Source organism: Mobula hypostoma, chromosome 20, assembly GCF_963921235.1.
Source record: "Mobula hypostoma chromosome 20, sMobHyp1.1, whole genome shotgun sequence".
NCBI classification, from domain to species: Eukaryota; Metazoa; Chordata; class Chondrichthyes; order Myliobatiformes; family Myliobatidae; genus Mobula; species Mobula hypostoma.
In genome coordinates this window covers 57,150,560-57,172,716 of record NC_086116.1, presented here as the reverse complement: position 1 = coordinate 57,172,716, position 22,157 = coordinate 57,150,560, and the positions used below count along the sequence as shown (strand labels likewise).

Below are 22,157 nucleotides of genomic sequence, written 5' to 3'. Positions count from 1 at the left end.
CTATTAACAGTTTGAAGAGAGACAGAGACATTCATCATTGATAGTTTGTTTGGAAAGGAGAGAGAGACGAAGATTGATGGTTGGACTGACACGGGAGTTAACTTTGGAGTTTTACTTTGGAGATAAAAACTGAGCAGCTCAAAGGTTGCTATGGTGACCAACAGGACATTATTGATGTTACTTCCAAGGGCTTGTTGCCTCCTCACATTCCTTTACAGACAAAGGAAGGAGGGCTCTTTGAATGACAGTTGATGCTCAGTAGCGTGAGATAAATAGGAGATCAGATGATACAGACCTCAGATACTTGATCTGGACACTGAATGAGCATTGTTGTGCCCGCAGAGAAAGTGGGTTTTGGAGGATCGATCCAAATTGCTATTCCAGTGGTGAAGACTGGTGGGGAGTTGTCTATGTGTCCACCCTTGCCGGGGTGATAGCTCCACCACAGGAAAACCGGTCCCCCGGTTAAAGTCACAGTCAGTGACTTGTGAAGGATTTCAAAGGACGACGAGAAGATCGACGGCAACAGCTCACCTGAAGACTCAACTCTCGCTATTCAACTCAATACCACGAACCGAACTGAACTTTACTCTACTCTACTCAACATCGTAAGACTGTATCTTTTTACCCCTAGACTTAAAGAAGTTTGGTTTATCATACATATATATTCCATACTTACTTTTATATATAATCATTGCTAACCTGTTTGATTTATCTACATTTATATTACTGTATTGCGTAGTTACTAATAAATATTAGAAGTTTCTAGCAATACTGGACTCCAAAGTGGTTTCTTTATCCCCGTCACGGGGTACGTGACAAGGGGTTCCCAACCTTTTCTGCCATGGTGCTTTTTTCGTTAACTGAGGGGTCTGTGAACCCCGGGTTAAGAGATATATTGGCCAAATGCAGGCAAATAGGATTAACACAATAGACTATTTGGTCGGCCTGTGGCCGTTAGACCATAGGGCGTTTTCATGCTGTTACATTGCTGCCTGTTCCTAAGGGGTAGAATTTTCAACTGTGTCAGAGGAAATACTGCCAAGAGACTATGGTGGATAAGTACCAAAATTCAGCAAGAGCCAGAGAGAGATGCTGGGCTGGATACAATTCAGCTCACCAATGTACAAAGATTCCACAAAACTTTCTGCACATAAGTAAGTTTTCTCTAATCTTAACATTTTACAGTGAAACTACCATGGCCTTCTTCAGCCATAGGGTCCCACTTCCCAATAAACACAGCTAAAGGACGAGTACAAAAGAGGGCAAAAAGCAGTGGTGTTTAGGGCAAGGGAACATGATGGCAAAGGATCAGACAGCAAGTGAGCTAAGGTCTCTGGCCTACAGCAGGAAAAGGCAGGGAACAGTAGGGTGAATAACAGATACCAACAAGTTCTACAACAAAGGCACTAAAACTGATGGGTTTGAGTGGAACTTGAATGGGGGAAAACACACATGCACCACTTTTGTTAATAGTTCATCAAAAAAGCTATTAAGTCTCAAATACTTCATATTTTACTCAAAAACAAAAGTTTCTCCCATTCAACAGACAATTCAGAGTGTTCTTTATCATTCCAATTATAAAATTTCAAACAATAATAATCACACTTCTGTTAGTGTGTATCTGGCTAGACCAGCATACAGGTACCAAGGCCATCTGCCCCACTGAGTTTCAAAGCCTTAACCATCACAATTGGGCTAGGACCTCAGAGAGAAAACATCAGCATTGGAAAGAAATGGTTGCTAATTGTAAAATTGCGGTCAACAATGATTTACTTGGTTTACAATAAGGTTCTCAGAGCTCTGATTTTCGAGTTCCATTACACCATCCAGAGCAGCAGATGTAATCGCTTGACTCCCACCAAGATGTTCTTCCATGACGCTATTCAGTTCTTGATTTGTGTCTCCACTCTCCAGGTCACTAGCCTCACCCTCCGAGGCTGAGGTAATATTGGGCTCTTTATCCTGCACCATCATCAAATCGAGACCTTCTTCAGATATCACTCTGTCCCCAGTGTTCATCGACCTGTTGCGGTTTTGAACAAAGGTACAGATCAAGCCAGGTCTACGTGTGAAGTCATTTTCTTTGATCTTCAAGTACTCTATCCCTCCTGGATAAAAACAACATAACAAAATATTACAAAAAAATTCAGGCTTAATTGCAAAATAAAAGGCTGCCACCGACAGAAATAATTGAGTAAGCGTCACATACTTGCACAAACCAAGCTATCCACAACAGAATCCCAAAGGTCCTTTATTTCCAGCCACAGACAGTGCTGGCATCTGTCAGAGTTCAAATTGTTATTTTTCTTGTAGTTTAACTTTGTTTGCTTATGTTTATATAAATCACCTGTAATTGTTAAGTGAATTTTCAGTAATTTAGTATAGCTGGAAATGCATCCTTACTGTGGTTTCTCTGCAGCCTGGGTCAAGCCACTGAACCCCACTGTTTCATAGTCTTGTACCTATATCAAATGGAATTTCTCTCGTCTAGTTTGAACTCGTTTTTAGTGTAAGAGACAGCCACAATTTTTGTTCTGTCTTTCTCTTTTCCTTTTATTTCTTTTCATTTCATTCTTCCTTACAGTAGAATTTCTTTAACACCAAATTTAACAGCTGTAACAAGATTTATGCCTCATTCTTGACATCCTAGGAACCTTCTGGCTCACATCATTTCCAGATCCAACAGAATGCTCAAGTCCCATTCCAAAGCCAGGAATGCAAAGCCGAGGCTGGAAGGATAGTGTAGCTGAGGAACACTATGCTACCAAAAGACGGCATTTTTTTTAGATGAGATGCAGAATCAAAGCCTTACTTGACCTTCAAGGGATTATTCAAAGATAAAAGGGTGCTCTGGACAATATTTATCCATTAACCAACATGGCCATAAACACTTTCTCTTTGGAACATGCTCAGAATCTTACAGGGTTATTTAGTCATTGAGAGAAGATCCCTAACCACTATGGCCGTCTTCATCAGATTAGGTATTAGATCAAGAAATGAATGAATATATGATACACTTTCAGCCAATTCTTGAATACATGAAGTTTGAAACACTTTCAACCAATTCTTGAATATATTCATCTTAATACATTTTCAACCAATTCTTCTCCAGTAGTGTGCTTGGTTGCTCTCAAGTGATTTCAGAACTTAAACCTCTACTACCTCTGGCAAACCATTTCTGAGAAAAGGATTAGTATGAATAAAACAAGAACTTTGTAGAATGATTTCTCATTGTCTAAGATTTATGGTATTTTGGATATGACTAATCTATTCCATTAACAGTCTTTCCTGAACAACTTTCATGTACAAAATAGCTTTACCATAGTAAAAAGCACCTCACAGGAAGAATAATTGCCAAAATTTGGTGCTAAATCACATGAGACCAAGACAGGAGACATATTCTAAAGATTCTGGCCCAGTGAAGATACAGCTTGTGAAACAAAATGGGGAAACAAAGAAATTCAAATGTGCATAAGAGGCCAGAATTGAAGGAATAAAGGTTCTCAGGGCTGCTAGTCTGGAAGAGAAAGGCTATGGTGGAACTGCGAGGTCACATTTATAATAATAGAACATAGAATAGTACAGCACAGTACAGGCCCTTCGGCCCACAATGTTGTGCCGACCCTCAAACCCTGCCTCCCATACAAGCCCCCACCTTAAATTCCTCCATATACCTGTCTAGTAGTCTCTTAAACTTCACTAGTGTATCTGCCTCCACCACTGACTCAAGCAGTGCATTCCACGCACAAACCACTCGGAGTAAAAAACCTTCCTCTAATATCCCCCTTGAACTTCCCACCCCTTACCTTAAAGCCATGTCCTCTTGTATTGAACAGTGGTGCCCTGGGGAAGAGGCGCTGGCTATCCACTCTATCTATTCCTCTTATTATCTTGTACACCTCTGTCATGTCTCCTCTCATCCTCCTCCTCTCCAAAGAGTAAAGCCCTAGCTCCCTTAATCTCTGATCATAATGCATACTTTCTAAACCAGGCAGCATCCTGGTAAATCTCCTCTGTACCCTTTCCAATGCTTCCACATCCTTCCTATAGTGAGGTGACCAGAACTGGATACAGTACTCCAAGTGTGGCCTAACCAGAGTTTTATAGAGCTGCATCATTACATCGCGACTCTTAAACTCTATCCCTCGACTTATGAAAGCTAACACCCCATAAGCTTTCTTAACTACCCTATTCACCTGTGAGGCAACTTTCAGGGATCTGTGGACATGTACCCCGAGATCCCTCTGCTCCTCCACACTACCAAGTATCCTGCCATTTACTTTGTACTCTGCCTTGGAGTTTGTCCTTCCAAAGTGTACCACCTCACACTTCTCTGGGTTGAACTCCATCTGCCACTTCTCAGCCCACTTCTGCATCCTATCGATGTCTCTCTGCAATCTTTAACAATCCTCTACACTATCTACAACACCACCAACCTTTGTGTCGTCTGCAAACTTGCCAACCCACCCTTCTACCCCCACATCCAGGTTGTTAATAAAAATCACGAAAAGTAGAGGTCCTAGAACAGATCCTTGTGGGACACCACTAGTCACAATCCTCCAATCTGAATGTACTCCCTCCACCACCACCCTCTGCCTTCTACAGGCAAGCCAATTCTGAATCCACCCGGCCAAACTTCCCTGGATCCCATGCCTTCTAACTTTCTGAGTAAGCCTACCGTGTGGAACCTTGTCAAATGCCTTACTAAAATCCATATAGATCACATCCACTGCACTACCCTCATCTATATGCCTGGTCACCTCCTCAAAGAACACTATCAGGTTTGTTAGACATGATCTGCCCTTCACAAAGCCAAGCTGACTGTCCCTGATCAGACCAAGATTCTCTAAATGTCTATAGATCCTATCTGTAAGAATCTTTTCCAACAGCTTTCCCACCACAGATGTAAGGCTCACTGGTCTATAATTACCCGGACTATCCCTACTACCTTTTTTGAACAAGGGGACAACATTCGCCTCCCTCCAATCCTCCGGTACCATTCCCATGGACAACGAGGACATAAAGATCCTAGCCAGAGGCTCAGCAATCTCTTCCCTCGCCTCCTGGAGCAGCCTGGGGACTATTCTGTCAGGTCCCGGAGACTTATCTGTCTTAATGTATTTTAACAACTCCAACACCTCCTCTCCCTTAATATCAACATGCTCCAAAACATCAACCTCACTCATACTGTCCTCACCATCATCAAGTTCCCTCTCATTGGTCAATACTGAAGAGAAGTATTCATTGAGGACCTCGCTCACTTCCACAGCCTCCAGGCACATCTTCCCACCTTTATCTCTAATCGGTCCTACCTTCATTCCTGTCATCCTTTTTTTCTTCACATAATTGAAGAATGCCTTGGGGTTTTCCTTTACCCTACTCGCCAAGGCCTTCTCATGCCCCCTTCTTGCTCTTCTCAGCCCCTTCTTAAGCTCCTTTCTTGCTTCCCTATATTCCTCAATAGACCCATCTGATCCTTGCTTCCTAAACCTCATGTATGCTGCCTTCTTCCACCTGACTAGATTTTCCACCTCACTTGTCACCCATGGTTCCTTCACCCTACCATTCTTCATCTTTCTCACCGGGACAAATTTAGCCCTTACATCCTGCAAGAGATCTCTAAACATTGACCACGTCCATAGTACATTTCCCTGCAAAAACATTATCCCAATTCACACCCGCAAGTTCCAGCCTTACAGCCTCATAATTTGCCTTTACCCAATTAAAAATTTTCCTGTCCTCTCTGATTCTATCCTTTTCCATGATAATGCTAAAGGCCAGGGAGCAGTGGTCACTGTCCCCCAGATACTCACCCACAGAGATCTGTGACCTGACCCGGTTCATTACTAGTACTAGATCTAGTATGGCATGCCCCCTGGTCGGCCTGTCAACATACTGTGACAGGAATCCATCCCGGACACACTTAACAAACTGTGCCCCATCTAAACCCTTGGAACTAATCAGGTGCCAATCAATATTAGGGAAGTTAAAGTCACCCATGCTAACAACCCTGTTATTTTTGCACCTTTCCAAAATCTGCCTCCCAATCTGCTCCTCTGTATCTCTGCTGCTACCAGGGGGCCTATAGAATACCCCCAGTAGAGTAACTGCTCCCTTCCTGTTCCTGACTTCCACCCATATTGACTCGAGAGGATCCTGCTACATTACCCACCCTTTCTGTAGCTGTAATAGTATCCCTGACCAGTAATGCCACCCCTCCTCCCCTTTTTCCACCCTCTCTATCCCTTTTAAAGCACTGAAATCCAGGAATATTGAGAATCCATTCCTGCCCTGGTGTCAGCCAAGTCTCTGTAATGGCTATTACATCATAATTCCATGTATGTATCCAAGCTCTCAGTTCATCACCTTTGTTCCTGGTCAGTAAGTACCATGCCAATAATTCAAAATGTGGAAATATCAAATGGGACAGGACAAAACCACTGTAGAATACAGAAAAAAAATGCAAAGAGTGAACTATGCAAGAAATATACAGAACTCTGGAAAAGTACGTTACTCCAAAGCATGCACCACTGTGAATTAAGCCTTGGACCTTAGCCCTGACTGATGCAAGCACTGTGCAACAAATCAGCCAAGATTCTTCTTGCCATTGCAAGAATATACACAGCATTCGGAAAGATAAAACATAGACCAACAGGAAGTAAAACTGTAGTTCAAACAAAATGCTGACACCAATTGTCCCCAAAGAGGAGAAGAGGCAGAGATAACAGATCAAACAGCAATTTCATTCACATACAGTGGTGCTAGAAAGTTTGTGAACCATGTAGAATTTTCACTTTCTGCATAAATATGACCTAAAATGTGATCAGGTCTTCATGCAAGTCCCAAAGTGGATAAACAGAACCTAATTAAACAAATAACACAGAAAACATTATACATGTTCATTTATTTGAGAAAAATGATCTAATATTACATGTACTTGTTAGGAAAAGTATGTGAACCTTTGCTTTCAGTAACTGGGGTATGACCACCCCCCACCTGTACAGCAATAACTTCAACCACACGTTTCTGGTAACTGTCGATTAGTCCTTACAAAACTGCTTCAACTCTGGCTGAATGTTGGTGAGCTTCCTTGCATGAACTGCTTGCTTCAGGTTCTTCCACAACATTTCTGTAGGTCAGGACTTTGACTCGGTCACTCCAAAATGTGACATTTCTTCTGCTTTACCATTCTTTGGTAGACTGACTTGTATGTTTAGGATCGTTGACCTGCTGCATGACCCACTTTCTCTTGAGCTTCAGTTCACGGATGGATACCCTAACATTTTCCTGTAGACGTTGCTGGTATAATTCAGAATTCATAGTTCCACCAATGATTCCAAGCCATCCTGGTCTCAAGGCAGCAAAGCAGGCCCAAACCACGACACTGCCACCATGTTTCACAGATGGGATGAGGTTCTTATGCTGGAATACAGTGTTCGCTTTTCACCAAACATGACTCTTCTCACTTAATCCAAAAAGTTCTATTTTGGACTCATGCATCCACAGAATATTCTTCCAATAGCAAACTTCAGACGGACAGCAACGTTCTTCTTGGAGAGTAGTGGTCTTCTCCTGGCAATCCTACGATTACACACCACTGTTGTTCGGTGTTTGACTGATGGTAGACTCATGAACACTGACATTAGCCAATGCAAGAGAGGCCTGTCGCTTCTTAGATGCTACCCCGTTATTCTCTGTGACCTCCTGGAATATTACATGCCTTGATCTTGGAGTGATTTTTATTGTTCAACCACACCTGGGGAGAGTAACAACTGTAATGAACTTCTTCCATTTGTACACCAACTGCCTGACTGTGGATTGGTGGAGCGCAAGCTCTTTCGAAATGGTTTTGTACCCTTTTCCAGCCCAGTGAGCATCAACAACTTTTTTTCCTGAGGTCCTCAGAGAATCTCCTATGATCGTGATATGGCACACTTCCAAAAACCTGTGTGGTGAAGATCAGACTTTGATAGTGAAGACCCAGTTTTATGTTCTTTAAATAGGCCAGGGCCTCTCACAATCACACCTGATTGTCATCCCGTTGATTGAATCATCTGACTAACTTCCCCTTTAAATGAACTGATAACCTTAGAGGTTCACATCCTTTTTCCAACAAATACATGTAATATTAGATCATTTTTCTCAATAAATAAATGAACAAGTATAATGTTTTCTGTGTTACTTATTTTATTGGGTTCTCTATCTAGTTTTAGGACTACGTGAAGATCTGATCACATTTTAGGTCATACTTATGCAGAAAGAGAGAAAATTCCAAAGAGTTCACAAACTTTCTAGCACCACTGTCCATAAACAATTGCCTTCAAAGGAGGGCTATCAGGGAAAAGATTCAGACCTGTGCTCTCTTCTCCCTCCTTCTTCTCACTCAAGAAGGTTCGCTTCATCAGCAGCTTTTTTGTTGTGTGACATTTGTATTTGAGCAATTGCCTGTCCTCCACCTCTGCATCTGCAATAAAATCAGTTGACATCATAAACACAAGAAAAATCTGAAGATCACAAACAAAAGAAATCTGCAGATACTGGAAATCCAAGCAACACACACGAAATGCTGGAGGAACTTGGCAGGCCAGGTAGCATCTACGGAAAAAAGTACAGTGATCATTTTGGCCTGAAACCCTTCAGTAGGATCTAAAGATGCTGGAAATCCAGAGCAACAGCCAAATGAAGGGTCTAGGCCTAAAGCGTCAACTATTTATTTTCCTCCATTGATGTAGCCTAACCTGTTGAGTTCTCTCGAGACATTATGCGACCAACCCAACCAGAGAAAGGAACAGGCAAAATACTGGCTAACACAATGCAATTATCACCAGAAACCTATGAACTGTTACTTGTTTAAACATTCATTCACAAGGCGTGGGTGCTAATGGCAAACCAATAAATTGAATTTATTGTCCATTCTTAACTGTTCCTGAACTAAGTCTGGCCATTTCAGAAGGAAATTAAGAGTCATCTAGATTGCTGTGCACCCAGTCATGAATTTTTCTTTGCTGAAGCACTTTGGTAGACTCATATTTTCTTGTAATAACTATACAATCATTTAATGATCACTGCTAATGTCTCTAGCTTTCTTTTATATTAATATAAAGCACATTTGCATTATTGAGAAACAAAATTATGCATTATTTTTAAAGTGGAATTTTGAACCTCCTTCCTATTGTCTGCTAATATACCTACAATCTGCATTTTGATTTATCGTAACATCATGCCTCATGTTTCATTGCTCAGCCAAGGCGTAGCAGGCAACATTCTCACTGCCAAGACAAAAGACAATGGGCTCAAGCTCCATTCCAGAGATCACAGTATAGGAGCATAGGGGAATCAGGGGAGATCTTATACAGGTATACAAAACTGACAGGTTTAGATAGGGCCTTTCCTCGAGACTGGGCAAGACTAGAACTACGGGTCATAGGTTCAGGGTGACAGCTGAAATATTAAGGGGGATCTGAGATTAATCTACTTCACTCAGATTTCTGTGAGAGTGTAGAATGAGCCGCCAGTGGAAGTGGTAGATACAGGTTCAATTTTATTGTATTTTAGCAATACAATGCAGAGTAGGCCCTTTAAACCACAACAAACCCTCCAGTTAACCCCAACCTAATCTCGGGACAATTTACAATGACCAATTAATCTACCTGGGATGTCTTTGCACTGTGGGAGGAAACTGGAGCACCCGGGGTGGAGGTACAGAGACTCCTTATAAAATGGTGCCAGAATTGAACTCCGTTATACCCCAGGTTTGAACAGGTACCTGAGGGAAAGCCACACATTTCACCGGGAGCATGTACAGAGACTCCTTATAAAATGGCACTTTTATTTAAAAATCCAGATGGTTAATATGGCTTTAGGGTTTTCTATAAAGCTTTCTGTACATTCAATCACCAGAAGACCCCAGGGCTTTATCAAATGCAGTAATACAGTTGCAAGAAAAAGTTTGTGAACCATTTGTAATTAGCTGATTTTCTGCATTATCTACTCATAAAATGTGGTCTGATCTACATCTTAGTCACAATAATAGACAAACACAATCTGCTTAAACTAATAACATACTAACAATTGTACTTTTCAGGTCTTTACTGAACACATTATTTAATCATTCACAGCCCAAACTGGAAAAAGCCTGGAACCTTTGTATTTAATAACTGGTAGAACCTCCTTTAGCAGGAATAACCTCCACCAAACCTTTCCTGTAGCTGCTGATCAGACTTGCACCATGGAGAGGAGGAATTTTAGACAAAACTATTTAAGTTCATCAATATTTCTGGGATACCTTGTATGAACAGCCCTCTTCAAGTCATTTGGGTTAAGATCTGGACTCCGACTTGACCATACCAACACACAAATTTTCCTCTTTTTAAACCATACAATTTTGAATTAGTTGTTCCCTCAACGATTGCAAGCTGTCCAGGCCCTGAGGCAGCAAAACAGCCCCAAACCACGACGCTCTTTCCATCATGCTTCACGGTTGGGATGAGGTTTTCATATGCAGTGCCCTTTTCCCTCCAAACATAGTGGTGTGCATTTCTGCCAAAAAAGTTCAACTTTTGTCTTATCTGTCCACAGAACATTGTCACGGAATCATTGCAGAACATCCAGGTGGGCTTTTGCAAACTTGAGACGTACAGTAATATTTTGTTTGGAGAGCAGTGGTTTCCTCCATGGTGTCCTTCCATGAACACCATTCTTATTCAGTGCTTTTCTTATAAAGAGCACATGAACAGAGACTTTAGCAAGTTCTAGAGATTTCTTCAGGACTATTGCTGTCAACCTTGGGTTCTTTTTCACGTCCTTCAGCATTGCACATTGTGCTCTCGATATGATGTTTGCAGAACGCCCACTCCTAGGGAGAGTAGCAACAGTACTGAATTCCCTTCATTTGTAGACAGTTTCTCTGACTGTAGACTGATGAACACTCAGGTCTTCAGAAATGCTTTTGTAGCTTTTTCCAGTTTCATACATCTCTACAATTCTTCTTCTAAAGTCCTCAAAGTTATTTCGATCGAGGTATGGTGTACATAAACAGATCTTTTTTGAAAAGAGCAGGCTCTGTCAGTTTTTATAGGGCAGGGCATCTCTACAACCAACACCTTCAATTTTATTGATTGGAACACAGGACTCCAAATAGGTTTTGCAGAAGGCATTACCCTAGAGGTTCACGTACTTTTTTGACTGTGATTGTTCAAACGGGATTGATGAAAAGTCCAATTGTTTTGTGTTATTCGTTTAGGCAGATTGTTTGTCTATTATTGTACCTTAGATGAAAATTACACCACATTTTGAGGGTAATTAATGCAGAAAACCAGGTAATTGCTAAGGGTCATACACAGTAAATGGTAGGGCACTGAGGAGTGCGGAGGAACAAAGAGATCTGGGAATTCAGATACATAATTCCCTGAAAGTGGCGTCACAGGTAGACAGGGTTGTAAAGAAGGCTTTTGGCATCCTGACATTCATAAATCAAAGTACTGAGTATAGGAGTTGGTATGTTATGGGGAGGTTGTATAAGACATTGGTGAGGCCAAATTTGGAGTATTGTGTACAGTTCTGGTCACCTAACTATAGGAAGGATATCAGCAAGATTGAAAGAGTGCAAAGAAGATTTACTAGGATGTGGCCAGGTCTTCAGGAGTTGAGTTATAGGGAAAGATTGAACAGGTTAGTACTTTATTCCTTGGAGCGTAGAAGAATGAAGGGAGATTTGATAGAGGTTTACAAAATTATGAGGGGTATAGACAGAGTAAATGTGAATAGGCTCTTTCTACTTAGATTAGGAGAGATAAATATGAGAGGACATGGCTTTAGGGTGAAAGGGGAAAGGTTTAGGGGGAACTTCTTCACTCAGAGAGTGGTGGGAGTGTGGAACAAGCTGCCATCTGACGTGGTAAATGTGAGCTCATCCTTAAGTTTTAAGAACAAATTGGATAGATACATGGATGGGAGAGGTCTGGAGGGTTATGGACTGGATGCAGGTCAATGGGACTAGTGGGATAATGTTTCAGCATGGACTAGAAGGGCTGAATGGCCTGTTTTCTGTGCTGTACTGTTCTATGGTTCACAAACTTTTTCTTGCAACTGTAAATGTTGCACTTCTTGGCAAAGACAACATGCAACACATAAATCAAAATGTTAGAAATGGAGTTTGATTGAATAACACTTCCTCTATGTTGTCCAATAGATCACTTTAGGGCAAATTCATCTTGATTTGAACTCCCTCAATACCGTCTCTGAGGACTGGTCCCTCGCAACTTTTAAACAGAATGAAGATTCTGTTGCACACTTATAGAGTCTTAATCTAACACCAGAGCAGTGCCATTTATAGAGTGTGGAGTTTCCATCTCTTACATCAATCAACTTGAAAAAGCATTGTACTAAATTTGGTAGTTTGATGCTGCAATATCAAACACAGTGAAAATCAGTTTGAATCTGATTTGACCACCGTTGCGAGTGGATGTTCAGTACATTTGTTGATATGTTTTACACAACCGACACACACCTGGTATAATAGTCTCTTCAAATACCACACATGTTCCCAGGGCATCTATAATGGAATATGCAGCAAAATTAGTACATACTCAATGATTGATTGGTGCACATACAGACCATATAAAAGCTCAAACCGTCACTTAGTTTCCCATCCAGCAATGCATTGAATGGGAAGCCATCTCCCGTCAACAATCTATTGTTGTTATACAAAAAGCAAATTGTGCAGCAAACCTATTGATGTTCTACCCTAAGGAGATGATAGCACTGCTTTAGCTTCTTTCAGTTACTTTCTAAAAGCAACTTGAGCATGGAAGTCCACATTGTCGAAACTCTCCCCTACTAAGTCTCTACAGAAGTTGGATGTCAGAAAAAAGACACCTTCTTCAACTCTACACAAGTGATATCAAGGCAGTAGTTAAAGTCCTTCCCTGATCACCTACTTTATTTCTACATGGATTGTGAATCTATTTCCATATTTGTGTAGGTTAGGAAGCCCCATTGTTCTAACCAAGAAAACACCAATAATCATTCACAGGGATCTTCCCAGTAATCAGGACCTAAAACTCTCAATAAGACATATGCATCCGCACCACCAGATAAGTTATTCACCCACGTTGCCCCAAAAATGCATTAAGTGGTAAAATACCTGCCTTCGTACTCTCCGGCAAACACCAATCTATCTACCTGCATGATGGGCTGCTCAGTATCTATACCCTGGGAAGAAAAGAAGAAAGCTCGATGATTGAGGTGATTTGGAAATTGCTCACATAAACCCATTTAATAGACTACATAAAACTTGTCTCAACAGTCATGGGAAAGCAAGTCAGCTAGAAACAAAGCCGTTAGCTCTTAGTTTCTCTTATGTTACATGACCATCATTTAGTCCATGACGCATTAACACTATTAACAGAATCTCAAAAGCTAGAGGCTCAGGAACACTGGACCAAATACACCTGCTCTCCCATCCCTGTTACACCAGCCATATAACTATCTCACAGTAAACACGAGGAAATCTGCAGATGCTGGAATTTCAAGCAACACACGTAAAAGTTGCTGGTGAACGCAGCAGGTCAGGCAGCATCTCTAGGTAGAGGTACAGTCGATGTTTCAGGCCAAGACCCTTCGTCAGGACTAAATGAAAGAAGAGTTAGTAAGAGATTTGAAAGTGGGAGGGGGAGGGGGAGATCCAAAATGATAGGAGAAGACAGGAGGGGGAGAGATGGAGCCAGGAGCTGGACAGGTGATTGGCAAAAGGGATATGAGAGGATCATGGGACAGGAGGCCCAGGGAGAAAGAAAAGGGGGAGGGGGAAAGCCCAGAGGATGAGCAAGGGGTATAGTCAGAGGGACAGAGGGAGAAAAAGGAGAGAGAGAGACAGACAGAGAGAAAAAATTAATAATAATAAATAAATAATGGATGGGGTACGAGGGGGAGGTGGGGCATTAGTGGATGTTAGAGAAGTCAATGTTCATGCCATCAGGTTGGAGGCTACCCAGACTGAATATAAGGTGTTGTTCCTCCAACCTGAGTGTGGCTTCATCTTGACAGTACAGGACGCCGTGGATAGACATATCAGAATGGAAATGGGACGTGGAATTAAAACGTGTGGCCACTGGGAGATCCTGCTTTCTCTGGCAGACAGAGCGTAGGTGTTCAGCGAAACGGTCTCCCAGCCTGTGTCGGGTCTCACCAATATATAGAAGGCTGCATCGGGAGCACCGGACGCAGTATATCACCCCAGCCGACTCACAGGTGAAGTGTTGCCTCACCTGGAAGGACTGTCTGGGGCCCTGAATGGTGGTGAGGGAGGAAGTGTAAGGGCATGTGTAGCACTTGTTCCGTTTACAAGGATAAGTGCCGGGAGGGAGATCGGTGGGAAGGGATGGGGGGGGACGAACGGACAAGGGAGTCGTGTAGGGAGCGATCCCTGCGGAAAGCCGGGGGGGGGGGGGGAGGGAAAGATGTGCTTAGTGGTGAGATCCCGTTGGAGGTGGCGGAAATTACGGAGAATATTATGTTGGACCCGGAGGCTGTTGGGGTGGTAGGTGAGGACAAGGGGAACCCTATTCCTAGTGCGGTGGCGGGAGGATGGGGTGAGAGCAGATGTGTGTGAAATGGGAGAGATGCGTTTGAGAGCAGAGTTGATGGTGGTTATCTCACAGTACACTGTTTTACATGTCCCTGATTCTAAGTTGTGTGGGATGACACAAATCAGCTCCTACCAAAGTATGCAAGGCCTATGTTAATGCTGTGATTAACAATAACTTAGGGGAGGATCTTTAACTTTAGGATCTTTCTTTTTTTTTTATATAAAGGATTTTCATATTTGTGCTTGCATTTAAGGGAAACCTGAAAGGGCTTCAGTTAGAGGTACAAACTATTAACACAGGGAGCCAACCTTCCCTTTAGCCCTGGATTAGTACATTAGAAAGCAGAGGTAATTACCTAGCAATGAACAACCATCAAATGTGAAGACAATTCATGTACTTGGGCGTAAAGACCTACATTTAGAGCACCATTCATATCTTCAAGATTCCTCAATATATTTCCTATTTAAAAAATAACATCACAAAAGACACCTGGCAGTTAGCTCTCTACAACAATGAAGTAAAATAAACACACACAGATGAGATCTTTTGTGGAGAGATACACATGGCAGATCAAGACTTGGCTGGTGGGGGGGGGGGGGTGGAATCCTTAAATATTCCATTACAACATCAGACTAGATTTGGGTTTGAGCTCAGCAGTTAATTGATTTAGACACAGGTCAAGGCAGATGGGCAATTTCAGCCTGGGACTATAACCACTAGACATTAACAAAGTTTGCCAGGAGCATGGTTGAAAAAACAATCAATACATAACAACCACCCCTCCCAGCAAGGCTTTCAAGTTATCTGCTTTTACTACTCACCACAATTTTGCATTCATTTCTACACTTCAGTAGGAAATCTGGGTCAATAATCCCAGACAGCTCCACCACCACCAGTTGCTCCTGTGGGGATTGGAAAGGAATAGTCAGCTAAGCGGTCCAGGGCCGTAACACAACATCCAAAACAAACAGGAAAAAAACCAGAATGTGCTAGAATACTCAATGCCCTGGGATTCTTTTTCTTTCTACACACACGATCTGATCATAAAACCATAAGATGTAGGAGCAGAAGTAGGCCATTCGGCCCATTGAGTCTGCTCCGCTATTCAATCATGGGCTGATCCAATTCTTCCAGTCATCCCCACTCCCCTGCCTTTTACCCATACCCTTTGATGCCCTGGCTAATCAAGAACCTATCTATCTCTGCCTTAAATGCACTCAGTGACTTGGTCTCTACAGCCGCTCGTGGCAACAAATTTGACAGATTTACCATCCTCTGACTAAAGTAATTTCTCCGCATCTCCGTTATAAATGGACGTCCTTCAATTCTGAAATTGTGCCCTCTTGTCCGAGACACCCCCACTATGGGAAATAACTTTGCTGTATCTAATCTCTTCAGGCCTTTTAACATTCAGAATGTTTCTATGAGATACCCCCTCATTCTCAATTTCAGGGAATACAGCCCAAGAGCTGCCAGACGTTCCTCATACCCTTTCATTCCTGGAATCGTTCTCGTGAATCTTCTCCGAACCCTCTCCAATGTCAGTATATCCTTTCGAAAATAAGGGGACCAAAACTGCTCACAATACTCCAAGTGTGGTCTCACAAGTGCCTTATAGAGCCTCAACATCCCATCCCTGCTCTTATATTCTATACCTCTCGAAATGAATGCCAACATTACATTCGTCTTCTTTACCACCGTCTCAACCTTGAGGTTAACCTCGAGGGTATCCTGCACAAGGTCTCCCAAGTCCCTTTACATCTCTGCATTTTGAATTCTCTGCCCACCTAAATAATAGTTTGCCCATTTATTTCTTCCACCGAAGTGCATGACCATACACTTTCCAACATTGTACTTCATTTGCCACTTCTTTGCCCATTCCTCTAAACTATCTAAGTCTCTCTGCAGGCTCTCTGTTTCCTTAACACTACCCGCTCCTCCACCTATCTTTGTATCATTGGCAAATTTAGCCATAAATCCATTAATCACATGGTCCAAATCATTGACATACATCGTAAAAAGCAGCGGTCCCAACACCGATCCCTGTGAACTCCACTGGTAACTGGCAGCCAGCCAGAATAGGATTCCTTTATTCCCACTCTCTGTTTTCTGCTGATCAGCCAATGCTCCACCCATTCTAGAAACTCCCCTGTAATTCTATGGGCTCTTACCTTGCTAAGCAGCCTCATGTGTGGCACCTTGTCAAAGGCCTTCTGAAAATCCAAGTACACCACATTTACTGCATCTCTTTTGTCTACCCTGCTTGTAATTTCCTCAAAAAATTGCAGTAGGTTAGTCAGGCAGGATTTTAATTTCAGGAAGCCATGCTGGCTTTGGTCTATCTTGTTATGTGCCTACAGGTACACCATAATCTCAATCAATTCCAACAACTTCCCAACCACTGATGTCAGGCTAACAGGTCTATATTTTTCTTTCTGCTGCCTCCCACCCTTCTTAAATAGCGGGGTAACATTTGTAATTTTCCATTCATCCGGTTCAATTCCACTGAAATACCGACACATTGGAATTTAGTTTAAATCTCTGAGTAGTTCCAGTGCCTTGTTTTTAATTTCAGTTTCCCAATGTCTTTTTGTTTGTTCTCTGAGAAGCACTGGAGGGGTGTCCAATAATGCAGTAATTATTCAGTTTCTACATGATAATGTCACTTATAAGGCACTGGCTATTCATCCCATCAAGCCTGCTCCACCATTTGATCATAGCGAGCTTATTAAAGTGCCCATAATCTTTGATGCTTTTTCTAACCAAGGACCTATCAACCTCCACTTAAAATATACCCAATGTCTTGGCCTCCACAACACTATGTGGCAATAAATTTCACTGATTTACCATCCATTGGATACAGAAATTCCTCCTTGTCTCCCTTCTAAAAGGATGTCCTTTTATTCCGAAGCTGTGCCCTCTCTCCCACTATTGAAAACATCCTCTCCACATCCACCCTTTGCAGGTCTTTCAATATTCAGTTGGTTTCAACGAGGTGCCCACTCATCCTTCTAAACTCCACCAAGTACATACACAGAGCTGTCAGGTGCTCCTCATACATTTACCTTCTCATCCCCATGATAATTCCCGTAAATCTCCTCCAGACCCTCTCGAATGCCAGCATATCCTTCCTTAGATATGGGGCCCTAAATGGGACAATATTCCAAATGTGGTCTGACCAACTTCTTAAAGCTACAGCATTACATCCTTGTCCCTATAATCTAGTCCTCCCATTGTGTTTGCCTTCATTATTACCAACTCAACCTGCAAGTGACCCTTTCGGGGAATCTTGCACAAGGTCTCCAAGTCCCTTTGGTTTTTGGATTTTCTCCCCATTTAGAAAATAAGTCTATGCCTTTATTCCTTCTACCAAAGTGGATGACATAACATTTCACTACGTTATATACCATCTGTCACTTCTTCACCCACTCTTCCACACCGTACAAGTTCTTCTGCAGACGCCCTGCTTTGTCTGCCTTACCTGTCCCTCCACATACCTTTACATCATCTAAAAACTTGCCCAGAAAACCATCAATTCCATTACCCAGGTCATCAGTGACAACGCACCATGAAAGGGCTCCTTTATTCCCCTCTTTGCCTTCTGCCAGCCAGCCAATCTTCTATCCATGTTAGTATCTCCCCTGTAATACCAGGGATTCCTATCTTGTTTTGGCAGCCTCACATGCAAAATCATTATCAACTGTCTCATTTGTCTATCCCTGCTTAATGCTTCCTCAAAGAATCAGTGAAGTCAGGCTTACAGGGAGTCTTTTGCATCTCTCCCTTTTAAAAAAAATGGACATTTGCAATTTTTCCAGTCGTCTGGAACCATTCCTGACTGAGTGATTCTTCCAAGATCATAATCGAACGCCTCCACAATCTATTCAACTACTTCTTTCAGAACTCCAGCCAGTCCAGGTGACTTATTCACCGTCAGACTTTTCAGCTTCTCATCTCCTTAGTAATGGGGACTACACTCACGTCGGCACCCCAACTCTCTCAAATTTCTGGCATGTTGCTGGTGTTTCCCACAGTAAGGTTTAAAGAAAAATACACATTAAGTTGTTCTTCATTTCACTGTTGTCCCTTATACCTCAGCAACGTCTTTTCCTGTGCTCTGATGTACACCCTTGCAGCTGTTACTCTTTATACATCTGAAAGAAACCTCTAGTACCTCAATGTTGTATTCAAGCTTTTAGAATAGGACTAGACAATGGGGTGACCTGTTGGGGCACCCTTTGAGAGAAGAGTAGTGCAGTCTGATATGACCAGAATGAACATTAAATTTTCCTGAATGCTATTGGTATCACTTTGCTTTGGAAACTGAAGTAGAAAACCTCAGTTTATTGAAGAAGAACGAAGTGTAGCAAAGCAAATATAGCTCCTCCTCGTTTAACGAAGGACACTTTTGGTGGCATCATTTCTGGTTTATCTGCCACCCTTGTGCCTCTCGTTGTCATTCTGGAGACATGCAGCCCTTTCATCCCCTGTCTTTTCATCTCTTCTGCTGTTTATTTTTTGTCTCTGATCCTGGAGACATGAATTTCTCAGCTCCTTCGTCTCTTCCTCTCTCCTCCTCCTGTGCCTGTTTTTGTCATTCTGGAGATGTGCAGCCCTTTCGTCCCCCGTCTCTTCAGCTCTTCTGCTGTTTGTTGTTTGTCTCTGATCCTGGAGATGTGCATGCCTCTCCTCCTCTGTCTCTTCTTCTCTCACCTTTTTTTGTCCTGACTCTTTGATCCTGGAGTCGTGCGGCCCTGGCATCATCCAATTCTTGTTCTCTCCCTCTCCTTGCCGCTTCCTGGCGACGTTTGGCGTGATCTCTTGACCATAATGTCCCCCTTCCCTTTCCACACGGCATAATTAGGCTGACCTTTTTTTTTACCCTAATGCTGGATAGAAGACACAAAACACTAACAGCAAAGGATGCTGATTATTCTTGATGATGTGGTTGGTGCCCTCCTAAATGATATAGTCACGGCTGTTCTTTGACTGCAGCAAAGGGTTTTATGGGTGTCTCGGAGTACATCATTACAATAAGAGTTAATTATCTCTTATTGATGGGTGGCAGTTAGATCTGTCCCAATCCTGCACATGCTGATGGTGATTAGCAGAAGGTGACTCCTCGAAATAGAGCTGCCCTGCCCTTTTGCTCCGGTAGGTGTCGCCGCTGAGGCTGGCCGTGTGCATGCGTCGGGCTGTCGCGTCCCGATTTCCATGACGGCCGATCGGGTCTCGGGTGAAAGCGAACCTATTAATTTTTGGCGAATGAGCAATTTTATACGAATATATAACCCTGAACTTTGCCTGCATTCTGTAAGTTAGCGCATTTTAATTCGACTGAGCCGAAAAAAAGTGCCGCTGTAATGCACCGTTTGTGCTAACTGGAGGTCACAAACAAACAAACAGAGCATGAGAGTTTTAGTAGTTATATTGATTTTAAATTACAACCTTCTGACTCAAAAAACAATAATGGAGAAGCGGAATCCAAATGCTAAAATTACAAAACAGGAAAGAATAGGCAAGATTACGAAAAGGTGGTTAAGATAACCGTTGATCCATCTTTTACTATGACACCGGTTTTGAGAGCCACCTGAATTACAGAAGTAGGTAGACCAACAATGGCTAGCGCTTCGTTTACCGTAATAGGTACACTACCCAGCTCTTGCCCTTCCGCCGCGGTTTCTGAGCCGAGACCCGGTTCAACTCCAGCGGGGAATTCTCTCTCTTTAATTTCTGATCCACAGCCCGTCGATCCAGTCTGCACATTTCCGACAATATCTACCGTGCTATCAACAAACCGAACAGGCCCGGGCATCCGAGCCTCCTACTCTCATCACCAGCGCTGCCTTTTGCCCCTCCTCACGCCTCACCTCCTCTTCCCAGTCGCCATTCTCCGACTGCTGCACATTCCTCGCCACCTCAGCAGCCATCTTGCAAGCATCCTTCCAGTATCTCCAATCAAACACTAAACAATCGTCAAACTGCACCTCCAGCTCCTCCAATCAAACACCGAATGGGACCGCCGACTCCTCCAGGGAGAAGTTTCTGGTCTTTCCTCCAGGGATGTAAATCAACCACTGATCTGAAGCAAACATTCAAAGTTCTTTTCCTTCGAGATGCTGCCCGACCTGCATAAGTTTTGTTGCACAAAATGAATTATGTACCGATGGGACCATAGATTCTGGGATAAATTGAAAGGTACCAAATGTAAAGTTATCATTTAGGATGAAAAAGAGAGAGTTGCCCAACATCAGTGGTCTGGAAAATTCTAGAATCTTATCATTAAGAAAGTGGATAAAGGTTACAGAGCACAGTAAAAGGAAGAAGGGAAAATTGTGTAATATTAAACTGTTAGAGTTCTTTTAAGATTGTACTTTGCAGAATAAATAAAGGGAAACTAATTGATGTGGTGTGTTTGAACTTTTGGGTACCACACAGGAGGTAAGTTATCTAGGACATGGATTGAGAACTGTTAAATGGACAGGAAACAGATCCTAAGAATAAAAGGGAAATTACTGTGTTTGGAGACTACAGCCAGTGATATATGCAGAGATAAATACTGTATTATGGCCCCAGCCATTCAGTGTCTTATCGTTGTTTGGGGTGATGATATCAAGTAATACACAGGGTGGCCACTTTATTAGGTACACTTGTACAGCTGCTGATTAATGCAAATATCTGATCAGCTAAGACAATCTTGTGAAAGCATGCAGACACGGTCAGGAGGTTCAGTTGCTGTTCAGACTAAACATCAGAATGGGGAAGAAATGTGATCTAAGTGACCTTAATCGTGGAGTGATTGTTGGTGGCAGACAGGCTGCTTTGAGTGTCTCAGAAACTGCTGATCTGTGTTTTCCTAGTTTACAGAGAATGGTGTGAAAAGCACAAAACATCCAGTGAATGGGTGAAAACGCCTTGTTAATGAGAGAGGTTTGAAGAGAATAGCCAGACTGGTTTATGGTGACAGGAAGGCACCAGTAACTGAAATAACCACGCATTACAACAGTGGTGTGCAGAAGGGCATCTCTGAGCTCACAATATGTCGAACCTTGAAGTGGATAGGCTACAGCAGTAGAAGACCACACTGGGTTCCACTCCTGTACTTAATAACATGGCCACTGAATATATATCTACACTGGTGGACAGTATGGGCTGTGAGGAAGGTGAAGAGAGGATAAGGTAGAGATATAAACCAGCTAAGGGAATGGGCAACAGCAAGGCACGTAGAACACATCCTGGAAAAATGAGGCATCAGCCACACAGGTGGAAAAGATGGAACTTTATTTTTAAACGGTGTAAGATATAAACATATTGCTATTCACAGGAACTTGAGTGTCCTTAAAAATGAATCATTGAAAGTTAGCATGCGGGTACAGTAAGCATTTAGGAAGGCAAACAGTAAGTTAGCATTTATTGTAAGAATCTGAATCCATAAGTGGCGACATTTTACTGTGATTACTGTATATAGATAGATCCCCTGCGTTATGAAGAACCAATTACACAGGTCAGTTTCCCTAATGATGGAAGGATGTATTGTGATAAAGGGATGATTGTGAAGGTTCACAG

At 42.4% G+C, this 22,157-nt stretch overlaps 1 protein-coding gene across 1 annotated transcript; it reads right to left on the bottom strand.

Moving 5' to 3' along the window:
* Window positions 1-1,418: 1,418 nt before the first annotated feature.
* Window positions 1,419-20,577, bottom strand: gtf3c6 (general transcription factor IIIC, polypeptide 6, alpha). Its single transcript, XM_063072189.1, has 6 exons — window positions 20,462-20,577; window positions 15,413-15,493; window positions 13,152-13,215; window positions 12,512-12,556; window positions 8,357-8,467; window positions 1,419-2,111 (listed from the first exon to the last, which is right to left on the bottom strand). Exons 1-6 carry the CDS (start codon window positions 20,519-20,521, stop codon window positions 1,762-1,764), a joined length of 711 nt encoding a protein of 236 aa, XP_062928259.1. The 5' UTR covers window positions 20,522-20,577; the 3' UTR covers window positions 1,419-1,761.
* Window positions 20,578-22,157: the final 1,580 nt, after the last annotated feature.